The sequence below is a fragment of the Poecilia reticulata genome, linkage group LG13, assembly GCF_000633615.1.
Source record: "Poecilia reticulata strain Guanapo linkage group LG13, Guppy_female_1.0+MT, whole genome shotgun sequence".
Classification (NCBI taxonomy): domain Eukaryota; kingdom Metazoa; phylum Chordata; class Actinopteri; order Cyprinodontiformes; family Poeciliidae; genus Poecilia; species Poecilia reticulata.
This window is the reverse complement of record NC_024343.1, coordinates 3,511,220-3,524,696: the sequence shown is the minus strand read 5'-3', so window position 1 is coordinate 3,524,696 and position 13,477 is coordinate 3,511,220. Positions and strand designations below refer to the sequence as shown.

Here is a 13,477-nt window from a genome sequence, read left to right as displayed (position 1 = left end):
GAGGGTGTTTTGTTGTGTGATTACCTAAGGTCAAGTGCCAGATTACGCTAAATACGCAGGAGAAAGGCATTGTCTTCGGGTCAACKTTGCCGTTAATATAATTAGAAGCCTGTTCCTTTTCCCTAAAGGCGGACTTTGATGGTTATCATTTGGTGGATAATAATGTACCACCTAAAGACAAAATAACACTCAGCTCCACGGTGAAACTGAATGAGAAAATTATACAAGAGAGCTACTCATTATACCTGATAAAAGCTAAAAAAAATTTAAAAAAGGGGAGCGAATGAAAGCATGTAAACCACTATTATTAGTTTGCTCTGCCAAAATGAAATCCTGAAATACACTAAATTTGTCTCACAGAATTCAAAAGGAACACATGAAGCTTAATCAAAAGACTTTCTATTGGTACTTTCAGTCCCATGTTTAAGGGAGAGAGATATTTATATACCAGCATAAGCCTTTGTAAACTGACACTAAAAGCTATTAAATTTTCAGTTTTATCCTATCTAATATGAAATTCAACTGTGAATACTTTTTTTTTTCTTTTTTACTATGACTAAACATTAGCAATGCACTCACATTTAGACTGTAGAAAGAAATTAGGATTCTGTATTAACATGGTGTTGTTCTTCAAAGTCGTTTTAATCCTATAATTTAGTCGCAGCTAATTGCAAACACTTGGGTCTGAATTTTAAGTGCCTGTGTTGTACTTTGGTAATTACACTGCCTAGCAAAAGTATTCCCACCCATTGAACATTATCACAGTTTGTCATGTCACAACTACATACATAAGTGGGTTTTTTTATTTCTGGGATTTCATATGATAGATCAACAGTAAGCTGAGCACAGCAGGGAAGTGGAAGGAAAATGCTCCTAGTTATATATTTAGCCTTCTTTACTCTTTACTTCTTTACTGAATAAAATTAAATGCAGCAAGATGCCTTCAGAAGTCACCTTATTGGTAGATAGAGCTAAACTAATAAATTATTAGAGTTAAAGCCAATAACACATCTAGATTCTGAAATATGATGGGGGCATCATCAATGTTTTTTTTTACGGGAACAGAACAATAAGTGAAAATTCAGACTACAATGGATGAAACTAAATACAGGTTAAAAAAAAAGATTTGATTCTGTTTTCAAGAGTCAAAACTTGAAAAAAGACATTTATAAATTTTCCATAATTTCTCAAATCAAGTAATTTATAAAGCTGGTTGAAGCATGAAGCATTCATCAAAACTGTACTGTTGTTGCACCAAAAAGTTATTCTGCGTGGTTTTGCCTTCCGAAACTAGTGCGTGCAATATTTCTATTTGCTAAAGAAAATAAAGTCTAAGCTTGAACATGACAAAGAAAAACAGTTACTATTGCACTTTATCTTGGGTATTTATGCAGCTTATATGCTTTTCATATCCAATTCGGAAAGCAAAAATATTAAAAGTTTAAACTGTAATTTGTAACCTTTCGGGCATTAGAGAGAGAACAATACCAAAGAAGAAAAAAAGCAATTTGTCAACCTAAAGCTTATTAATTCTCTCAAGGCCAGTCTGTTCTTTCATTGTTTTAACTTCTTACTGTAATGTGTTAGTTCTGTTTTCAATTTGCAATAAGCAAATGATGTGAATCCTCTACAACAAACCTCAGCTTTACAGAGATTTTCTAATTTCTTTCTGTGCTGCAGCCAATTATTTTCCAACCCTTTCTAATGATACAGTTACATGGAGTGAAATACTTATTGTGCTATTGTTGCTGTCATATTACATTCTAATGATACTGATTAAGACCGTTTGGCTCTTTGGGGTACTTGGACTTGCAATGCAATATATGCATTTGCAAAAATTCACTCAGTTTTGGAGCCAATGTGGGGAATAAACTGAATCAATATGACGCCACTTGAGGTTTTTTTTCTTTTTACTATAGTTGTTCTCCAACAGTTTTGGACTTATTCTCTCCTTACTTTGTTAATGAGTGACTCTGAATAGATATAAACGTTGTTAAATAAATTTGGGGATTCCAACTCCAAATGTCTACTGCAATGTTTCTCAACTCTGGTCCTCAGGGACCACTGCCCCGCATGTTTTAGCTGGTTTCCCTTCTGCCACACACCTGATTTCAATAAATGGGTGATTTACAAGGTTCTGCAGCACTAGATGGCATGCGGAGGAGGTCAATCATTTGAATCAGGTGTTCTGGAACAGAGGAATCTAAAATACGCAGGGCGGTGGTCCCCGAGGACCAGAACTGAGAAGCACTGATCTACCGGAACACACTTTTCTCTCGTTTCTCATCCTGCCTCCACCCTGGGTTCTTACCTGTACACCAAAGTATCATCTGCAGTGCTGTTGTACTGAATCTGGTACATCCTGATCCCAGGGATGTGGCGTTCAGACGGCCAGCGGATCACGGCGGAGGACGAGGTCAGCTCCGTGACCAGGACCCTCTTGTCCTGCTTGTCGTAGCCTTTTGTGTCATTGCCAGCTTTGGAGGAAGTGGTGATGTCGGAGAGGCCGGGGTCCTCGCGCATGTGGCCGGTGTTGTTCACGAACAAGGGTAAGGGGATCATGCTGATCTCCACGGCGGCAGTGGCGATGCCGGCAGCATTGGACGCCACGCAGTTGAACGACCCGCTGTCCTTCAGCGTGGTGATGAGAATGTCAAGGGTGCCGTTGTCATACAGGATGGTGCGCGAGTTGTTGTGCACCAGCTTGCCGTCCGGTGACCTCCAGTGAATGTCTGGATCTGGATCCCCCATGGCTTTGCACTTTAGAGTCACACCCTGGCCCTCCATCACATAGGGCTTAGAGGAGTAGTGCTTGGTGATCAGCGGGGGCTCGCAGATGAACTCCTCCTCCTGTATCGACCAGAAATATTTGTCCATGAGGTGTTCCGGCGAGGCGCACGTCTCCAAGTCGTCCTCTCGCGTCAGCCGACGCAGCCACAGCAGCTCACAGTTGCAGTGGAGGGGATTCCCGCCAAAGCTCACCGCCAGTGTGGACGAGCTGGAGCYCTTGGCGTCGGACAGAACCTGGGCGTGCTGGAACAGGCTGTCCGGCGGAAGCTTCTGCAGCCGGTTAGAAGTCATGTCCAGGCGGACCAGCTTGGTGAGCAAAGTGAAAGTCCCCGCTTCTATGTGGTCAATAAGGTTATGGTCCAAGGTGAGCGTGTTAATGTTAGTCATTCTGGCTATGGCCTCCCAGGGAAGGCTGCGTAGATTGTTGTTGGACAGATCCAAGTCCTCGATGGTGGCGACAAACTCGTCGAAGGAGGTCGAGGCCACCTGGTGGATCTGGTTGTTCCCAAGGATGAGGTGTCGCAAGTTGATGAGGCCTTTGAAGTGATCGCTCTTTATGACGCTGAGCCGATTCCCATCCATGTGAAGCGCCCGGAGCGAGCGCAGGCCCAGGAAGGCGTGGGGCACGATCTGGCTGATGGTGTTGCGGGATAAGGTGAGGTGGACCAGGCTGGTCATGTTGAGGAAGTCCTTCTTACGGATAATGGTGATGAAGTTGTCGGTGAGCCGCAGCTCCACGGTCTTGCGGTCGATTGTGGGGGGCACGAACAGCAAGCCGGTCTTGGCGCAGAGCAGAGTCAGAGTGGGCGAGAGGTGCTGGCAGATGCAGCGGCCGGGGCAGCTGTAGCCTTTCACCAGAGCTGCACACAGCAGCACACACACAACCAGCCGGTCCATTGGTGATTATTTTCCAGGCACTGTGTGAGAGGCAGACAGAGGAGAAAAAAAATAAAAATAAGAGAGACGGTGAGTAAAAAAAAAAAGAAGAGATCTTTGAATTAATAAATAGCATCATAGCCTTTTATGAGAGCCTGCTGCAAACATCCAGAGTCTGACCAAGATTGCTGAGACTGCCAGGGAACCATCAATCACAAAATGAAATAGAGCTTTGCTGAAATAATGGCACCTGAGATGATGAAAGGCTGTGCCTGCTCGGTAAGAAGCCTCTGCAAGCCTTTTTAATGGAAATAACAGAATGTTTTTGCTTTTCTTTTTTTTTGTTTTTCGGAGCTGCATCACCACCATATAATATAACAGCTTGAGTGATCACAGTGCCTATAATAGGCAACCATACCATCATCTAACAAAGTGTATTTGTTTTTCCCCAGACTGCGTTTCACATCGGGGTGGAGGAATTAAAGCAGGAAAAAAAAAGGCGCTTGTCAAACAGAGCTGGAGGATTTTTATAACCTTTTCACGTTCCGCTGCGAAAAATTAGACAGCAACCTGTCATGTAAATCAGAACAACAAAAAGCAAAGGTGAAAACAAAGCGAGCAGGAGTTGATTTGAATCCCTCTCTTGAAGGACTTTCTAGATTATTCTTGGGTTTTTAGGGATGTTCTGGTTCCCTGATTCCCCCTTTAGAGGTATCGATCTCAGCCTGTGAAAGAACGCGCCTCTGGTGGACGGGGGTTAAGGAGTGATCCGTGGTTGCAGGAGCAACAGGAGACCCCCTCTGTGGAACATAAACAGATGCCATTTTTCCAGTCGCGTTAGCCTCTTTGGCATCGACCTCAACTGCAAATGCCTTAAGCTTGATTGCTGATGTGACAGCCCGTTGATGCTGATTAGGTAGAGAGATGCCAACTTACTTCTCCTGTCTAGGTTTGCAGCAGCCTGGCACATGGGCTTCTGCATCCTGCCACTCCATGTAATCTCACAAGGTGTTTTTTTCCCCTCCTTCTCCAGGTCTGGAGTGCCAATCTGAAGCCATGTTCAGTATAATTATTCTAATTGACAGAGGAGGAGTTGTCTAAGGATTTTCTGTGCGTCTTTCAGGATTTGTGTCACTTATGTGCCGTAATTTTACAGCCTTTTTATTCACAGACATGTAAAAATTATGTTTGCTAAACTGTAGTCAGATCAGATGGAGCTCTGGTCTGACTACCAGAGCTCCATCTGGTAGTCAGACCGTCAAACCGCTTTATTTTGGTTTGACGTGAGACAAACCAAAGAACCTCACGCCACATGAGTGGCCACCTTTTAAAAAACAGCACAGTCCTTCGTCGAAGCTTCACCTRCATGTTGGATAAAATTTCACGTTCAAGTGGTGTGGGCAAAGTCAACAAAAGCAGAGAAGTATGTGCAGGTTCTCTGCAGCCCGCTGGGTGTCCTCATGGCCTGGTTGTGTTGTGGTCCTGATCMAGCTGTGGTTCCTGGTGGGGCAGCATGGTTTATCCTGGTCTTTATACTGGATTTTGCTGGGGAAGGACTGCTTAGGTGCAATATTTGGTAGAACATTTTAAGTGTAATGCTTGCAAGTTTTGTATGCCAGCAATATATTGATTCTGTTGGACTTTCATTGCATTTAATACACAAATGTGTACCTTGTTTTTATTAAGTGAGGTGCTAATGCTCACTTGGCTGGGTCAGACTGTACAAAGGGCTTACCGGGCCCCCACAGATTTTTAGTTTCTTTTTTTTAAATGTGTGTTTTGCTGGCATTATGCTTTATATAAAAGTGATAGATCCATATCAGGTGAGTTGTATAAATATTTTTGGATTTTTATGAAAATAACACTCAAGTGTTATTTGAAGTTATAGTAAAGTTTTTTGGGGAACAAAATGGAGCCGCTCGACCGGGGATGTTTTAATCCCACCATGCATCAGTTCACCCCTGCTGATGTACAGGACTGCTTAATGTGATGTAATTTCCATTGGTCAAATAATTCTTMTTTAGTGGATAGGTCACAAAAACTACCTCCTGCYCAGGGGCCCACTTCCCTAAATCGAGTCCTGTTACTATAATAAGAAAAAAGTAGGRCAAGAGTAATAATATGTGGGTGATGTCACCTCAATTATWTGTTTTTCTAATATTGTGCAACTCTACTTTGGTCCTTTCAAGGTATTGTAAACTTTGGAGTTGTGTGTAAGGATCATCTCTGTTAGGTCATACTGCTGCTCCACAGGTATGTTTGGAGTGGATCAGTGAGAAAGAACGAGTGTTATGCCAACGATTGTTACCAAAGGACCCCTAACTACTGGTTCTGGTCATTAACCCAACGGTTGGGAAACCACTGATCTACAGAGGTTGATCTTAAGAGGAATGCTCCAAGATGGGAAATCATCATGAGAGAAAACTGAATTCTGTCCTTTTGGCTAAAGGTAGTTGTAAAATGTATTGATAGTAAAATTATCAAAGATTGTGCCCATTAGTGATAAGTTATTTCATTCATTGAAAGTTTTTCCTTCCTGAATAAATGTACGCAAATGAAAGGGATGATTTTTCACACCTTCACCCAATGACTGTTGGAGACTGGCATCAGCCCCCCTTTATCCTCCAAGGACAAGTAGGTGTGGATGGACTGTGTGTGTGCTACTGCATAAAATCAAAACATATTACTTTTACATCCCTTTTCCAGAAGTACTATCAATTATGTCCAGCACACTGAAGGAGTCAAAGCAATAGTAACGAATGCACAGATTGTCAGTAGCTCTGAATATGATTTGAATTCTTGCTGCATGATTCATGCGGCATTTTAAATGTCACATATCAAATTTCATTAAAAAGTTGGCGTCCGCCAGTTTCCCTTCCCTCTTTCATGTGTTGTCTCTATTAAGAAAAAAAAACGATCTGATGATGCAGTGAGACAAATAAGACTCCAAGTGCTTTGCTATCATTTGACTCTGACCTAAATTGAATTCGCGAGACACTGCTGCACTCACACTCACACACACCCACACATTCACGCACGCATGCTACAACACACTGCAGACTGGATGGCAACTAACAGACAGACAACAGGGCATCTTGTTAGCCACGAAATACTGCCACCCAATCAGAGCTCTCATTAAAATCTGGGCTCCTATGATATCATTATCTAAGGCCGGCGGAACAGCTTGAAGCACAGGTTCAGGCCGGTGGGAGAGTTTTATCAAAGACTGCTGATCAAATTTAGTTAATACTGGCAGCACTGGCTTGACTTCATCCCACATTTCTCTTGACCATTAGTGTTGAGAGAGAAACTGGACGCAGACCTCTTCTTGGTTTTATGCATGTTCACTTTTCTCTCACCTTATTCTGACTCATTGAGATGTAACTTTCTTAAACTAGACCAGTAGAGTGCAACATGCATATATACACACATGCACACGCACACACACACACGCACACACACACAGTCGTTTTCTGAAATCAGCTACAAATATTGTGAGATTAAGCCTCGTGCAAATGAAACACACTATTGGTATTGGATGATTTATGAGCCACCTCCTTTAGAATAAATTTATTTGCAAYGCTTTTTACCGCTGGCAGCAAAGTGTGACAGAGTGAGCGAGACTTGGGGGACTGGAGTGTACCTCATCCTTTCTGTGCATTAGATTGCCTTCATAAGAGCTGGTTAAGCTGTGTTAAACCTCGACACATTAGTGACCTTGCTCGATCGCGTTAGTATTCCGACGCTAACTAGGACACGAGGCTYGTGGTTTCTCACAGGACCATCTGTGCCTGAGCACTTTCCGCCACACCATCAAGGATACTCCACTGAGCTCTCCGCGTCTCYGGGAGAGGGGGGAAAACTTTGTTGCCACAGCAACTCTCGTTCAAAATGTAGGTCTTTGAATTGCATTAAGATGAAGACGAGCTGCTCAAAAAGCGAAACTCCAGCCCTAATGGGTTCAAAGCAGGCTTGATGTTGACGTGAATAGATGTATAAATGGCCAAATGAGTTAAATGAAAAGGGCAGCTCAGCCTCACGTTCGGTTTATTGCTTGATATTAGTGCCGGTCACTAAATCCAATAACKGGAAAACAGGCAAAATGAACCAGAGTTGAGGGTTATTATTAGGGAACAAAATCTTACAAATAAATGACATTCAGACACAATTTCAAGTTTGTGTCTGCRYTGTTYGTTTTTAGGAGSTGCAGTGCATTCATATGGATTGATAGTTTATCATGCTGCGACTATTGTTTCATTCTGAATTTATGTGCTAAACCTACACTGAGCAGCACACAATTGCGAAGTGGAARGAAAACATTCATCCAAAGAAAGCGTTTGCCAGAGAAAAATAACCCTACGCCAGGGGTGGCCAACTAACTTCGTCCCTCAGTTTCCAGTCTTGGAAGTATCAGATGTTTCTCTTMTCCAACTCAAATTAAACTAGAACTACGAGCAGTTATTAGCGGGTTCCGAGCCCGACCCAGTAAGTCCGCCCCCCCAACCCCCCCGCATCCTGGTTTGTGATACAAGGAATAATRTCTGAAATAGTCACCTGCTGGTTAATTGGTATGTAGAGAAAATGATCTAATGTTTATGACAGTAGTTTGGCTGTTTGCCCACACATGCGCCAACGTGGATTCCCAACTTTGGAGGGAATGTCAAGTCTTTAAAAATTGAAATACGTAAAAACGAATACAAATAAGCTTTTTTGGGGGGGAGCTACTTAACTCAAGGGGACTTTGGTTTTATCACATAAAACTCTAATAACACTGTGAGGTTGGGGTTTGCAACAAAATCAAGTGGTGTCAAAASTTTTGCAAAGCCCTGCAAGTCAAGAAAATTATTAATKCTAAAAATGAAAATKAAAAACAACAACAACAAAAAAAGCATGCTTAGTTTAAAAGGAAATTGCCTTTACAGCTTCAGGAAATACAGTCCGCTGTTAGGGCTGTGGTCAAGTCCTTATGATTTATTAAACAGCAGCTGGGTGCAGAGACCGTAGCTGGAGTGGCTTTTGTCTCTCAGCGCCCTTTGGGCTCTGCAGAGACACATGACCTCACTGATATAAATGATGTTTGCTTCACGGGCCCCCGGTAATGTTCTGGGCAGTCGTAATTACTCGCTGCTGGAGCTTCCTGACCAGGTTTGTTCCGTCTCCAGTGTGGATGCTTTTGTTGTCACTCCTCTGCGCAATTAAAAACAAAACGCGTCGCAACAGGGCTYGGCCTTCCTAAGTTTTCCGAGGAAGTACAGTCATTTTTAACAATTTATATAGCGACACATGCCAAACACCCACAAGCATACAGAGCAGTGAAACTAACTGCTACAGATGGTGCCACAACAAAAAGGCTCCTTGTTCAATTAACTAATGTGTAAAACCTGCATAAATAAATAAATAAATAAACTTACTGTTTTGTGTGAATCTGCTAGTCAGGCAAAGCAGAGTTAGTCATCAGAGAAACATGTAAACAAACAATTTTATCCAAACTAATTTTATGTTGCATTTACACTTTTTCTTGCCTTGTCATGTTTCTTGGTGTATCTCTAAATACATGTTTTATGTTGATGAAAACATGAAGAAAATAAGGGGAAAAATGTGAAATATTAACCCATGTTAGGCAAATGAATCATGTGTGTTGCTATGACGCTTCCTTGTTATATTGGGTGCGTATTAAGATTTGTGACTGGACTTTAACACATTAATTTTRATCAATTAATTATGTAGATTTTAACACATCAATTATTTTTTGTTAAACACACAAAGGTTCTGGCCGGAACCGTGGTGTTTGCACTTTTCTGGTATTCCYGTTGAGCGCGCGCACAAGTAACATCTGCAAACAACAGCGATGGACAAAGCCACCTCTCTTGGCCCACTGCAGGTTCATTTTTGTTTCACATAAACAGTTTTATGGGACCCTGTACAAAACTTGTGTGTAAGTTGTGCAAAAAGGAGCTGGCCTATCGGCAAAGCTATTCGAGTCTAAAATACCACCTCAAAACAAAACATGTCGCAGAAGCGCATAAAGCTAATGTCCACAATTATTTCTAAAGAAGTATTTTTTTTCAAAGTAGTTAGATGACTTATCAAGGCTTCATGAAACAACTGAAAGTTGAATAGATAATAGATATTTGAACAAATTTGGCAGTTGCATAACCTAAATAACAGATTAAAAGCAATAAATATGTTTGTTGTTGAGGTCACATGTAATAATTTAGCTGCAAAAATGTTTTTTTAATTGAAAATATTGCCTTTTTTTTGTCAATTTATGGTTTTCGTGATTAATTGCATTCAATTAATCACTGACCCTGCAATTAAMTTGATTAAACATTTTAATCGATACCGACCACAAATTAAGATGGAAAAAACATGTAAAGAATTAGAGAAAGATATATTCATCTCATTTTTAAAATCTTTTTTGTACTTAAAGGTTCTGTGACCATATTGGACTGGGAGTTCCATGATGTCTACAGTTTTTGGAAATAAATTGGTTCATTTAAGTCAAATATCACAAACAAAAAAAGCTTCGCAATGACAAAGGATRAAAAAACTCTAAAACAAAACATTATTAAGAAAACACACACAAAAATCTCTTGTACTAAAAACACAAATAGAATAACAATGTCCAACTGACCCTGGATTTGTCAACAGGTTAAGGTTTTCAGATGGGGGAGGAGGAGAAAAACACAAGTTGAGGACGATCGTGTGTGTTTGCGTGTGTGTGTGTGTGTGTGTGTGCGTGTGTGTGGGACGTTCAGACCAACGCTGTCTGTGTAAATCTTACAAAAATGTTTTGCATGCACAATGTATAACTTGTGAATATTTCACCTTGATGTTGATTTTTCTGGACTTTGCTCTTAGAATAAATCAAGGAGAAGCTGCATCTAGTCTGTGTCTCCTTCTAAATGCAAAAATATGAAGCCGAATACAGGAAAACAAGACTGGAAGAAAACTGCATAAGTCTTGGGTCTGTGAACTTCAGTCAAAGTCCAGACATGATTCTGTCACTGGGTTTGAGAAATGTGGCTGGGGCATGCAATCTGATTGACCTAGAGCTGTTTATCAAAGTGGAACGGGCAAAAATGTTCATCTGCAGATGGACTTACAGCTGCAGACAGGCCTATCATTTTACTATACAATAAAATGTCCAAGAAAATGTTGCGATAAATAATGGTATTGTTGTTTTGAGACCATTTTCAAGTAAAATATTGATAATGGCTTACAACTGCAAGTTCACAAGCTAATAAACCATGCATAGAGAACACCTAGCACAGGAACTGCAAGTCATCTTAACGATCCAAAATAAAATTCAACAACCAAAAACAAKAAATAAAAACCAAACACAACAAATAAGATAGATCATAAAGTCTGAAAAATTGCCCTTCAAAAAATCTTGAAAATCAGAATGGAAATTATTTATCTCATTTTAATTAATCATGTGATTAATTGCTTACCTGCAAACTACCTGTATGTGGTTATGAAAGAAACAAAAAAATAATTTTCTTTTCTTTCCACCCTTGAATTATGTGTCACTGCTGGTCTATTACATAAAGCGTCAATGAAATGCCTTGAAGTTTCAAGATGAAACATATTAAAACATATTTTTAAAAGGGGTTCAGAGGTGTGAATACTTTTGCTGGAATTCATTTTTGCTATTTACAAAAAACTGACAGAGTGGAAGATCGACTGCAGGGTGACGCATCGCTCAGGTCCTGCTTCAGGTCTTTGCTGGAGCCCATTTTTGGTTTTATTTTCAATACACAAATTCATTTTTAGCAGATAAAGTTTAGAGGGCAAATATTTCCTCTTTTGTAAGTTTTCAAGGTTCCTCCATGTTTAAGGACGCACGGATTGAAAATCCAAAGTAAAAACTAAAAAGGGTAAAACCTTCAGAAAACCAGGTGAACTCTTGGCCAAGACCGCTTTTCAAATTTTTCCAACAAAGTCTACAGGAAGAAATAAGGGATATTTCTTTTGCACTGTATTATCCATTTATAAGTCTGAAATAGCCATAGCTTCAGGGCCTTTCTCCTGCAAGGCTCATTATGCTCTGATTAGCCTGCAGAGGCTAAGTTGGCAAACCTCAGGAAGTCTTTATTAAAATGTGTCTCCTGATATTGTAAAGTAAAGAGGGAAAAAAAGCCAGGCAGAATAAGAACAGAGGAAAAGTCTCTTTCCTTCTGGTCATCAAAACCTCATACCACCTTTTAAGTGAGAAAAAGATAAACCATTCTTCAGAACTCTTTTATAATAAAATAACRTATGGTTTTCAAAGGGTTTTTGACCTTASTTATCTTGCTAGAGTTAAAACCAGATGATTAACACGAATAACCATGTTATTCAAATTKYAACAGCTTTTCACATCTGATAGTTTRSTAGACTCGCGGTTGCAACCTTTGCTACGTTTTCAGCTGGTGTGGTTTGCTTTCACACCGTCAAACAAAGCAATGGCGCTAATGGAAACAACATGAAAACATCTTAAGAGGACGACTTCCTTCTTCACGAAATGTAACAAAAGATGGAGTGGCGTCAAATTTTAGCGGTTGTACGATTTCTCTCTTGTCTTTGGCGAAAGACCACAATCTTCTTCTAGCTTGAGCTAAAGCATTTGTCTTGGTCGTGTTTACCCAATGCCCTTCGCTACGGGTCGCGTCCTGCTTTTGGAGTGGTCTCCGGTCCGCTTGACGTTCACACATGCATTCGAACTGTAGCAGAGTTCACTTCACCCAAACCGAGGCCGAGATTTTTAGGCGTATCACGGTTCAAGTTTTTTTTTTGGTCCGCATCAGAGTTCGATTGCGCTTTCACATTTCCACAAACAGAATTTTTAGACAAACGAATCAGATTTTGACTAAAGCGGAGTAAACAAGACTGGTGTGAACCCTCTAACACTTCTCAAAAATATTTCAGAAATGGATGCTATCCAGAGCAAGATAAAAGTCTTCTAAACTTTATCTACTGTAAAAGCTGACAGGCATGGGAAGTGAATGTGATTGTTTTTTTTTAAAACCTATTATAAAACACCTATACATTCACCATCTGCTTGTATGAATTTCAAGCAGGTTTTTCAAAAGTTAYATCTCCATATACTTATTTAACCTATAATGTGCCTCTGATTTAGTAAATAAATCTGAGTGTGGAGGAGATGGGAGCTGAGCAGGTCTACCTATGGACAGTGGTGAGTCATAACTCTTTTTGAATTATAGGTTTGCTTTCGTGGGTGGAAAAACAAACGCATATAAAATACCTTCAATTAAATACAGTAGGGAGAATGAGAAAACTAGGAGCTTTGTGAAGATGATGCTCACTCTGATGACGGCTCCACAGGGAAAGTAATTAAGAATCAGTAAGTCATATACATCTTTTGTTTCGCCCCTTCCACCCTGTCTTTTATACATAAGTAATTACTAATGCACTACGTTGACAATTTGGCCCTGGTACATTTTGTTTCCTTCACCATGTGGATAATTAAATGTATTGAGAACTGACTGAAGGATGCGGCTTCTATCCTCACGAACCCGAGACAAAAACTGTCAGTTGATGACTGGAGATGACTTTTTGGTGAAGCTTTGACCTGTTGGCACTGATTTCAGCTGATTCTGGTTTCTCTTTAGAAACTGTAGAGAAAAGAGAAGAGAACAGCATTGAGAATAGGTTTAGCCTTTCCTTCCTGTCCAGAGTAGTTAATATTTAAAGAGCAGAGGCAACATCACTTCACATGTGTTAGAGGGCGTTCAGGTGAAAACTGGGTTTTACACAGTTTTTAGCATCGTAAACAGTGGCGCAACTACACATTATTCAGGTGGATGCG

At 40.6% G+C, this 13,477-nt stretch overlaps 1 protein-coding gene across 7 annotated transcripts in view; it reads right to left on the bottom strand.

The window, feature by feature from the left end:
- lrfn1 (leucine rich repeat and fibronectin type III domain containing 1) overlaps positions 1 to 13,477 on the bottom strand; it is a 191,275-nt gene that overhangs the window by 3,085 nt on the left and 174,713 nt on the right. For 6 of the 7 annotated variants that reach the window (XM_017308303.1, XM_017308302.1, XM_017308306.1 and 3 more), the window contains one exon: positions 2,312 to 3,707. In XM_017308303.1, the coding sequence (XP_017163792.1) occupies positions 2,312 to 3,687 (1,376 nt within the window). In that variant the 5' untranslated portion in view covers positions 3,688 to 3,707. Of the gene's footprint in view, positions 1 to 2,311; positions 3,708 to 13,155; positions 13,284 to 13,477 lie in introns of all 7 variants that reach the window. The other variant, XM_017308307.1, reaches the window with a different exon arrangement.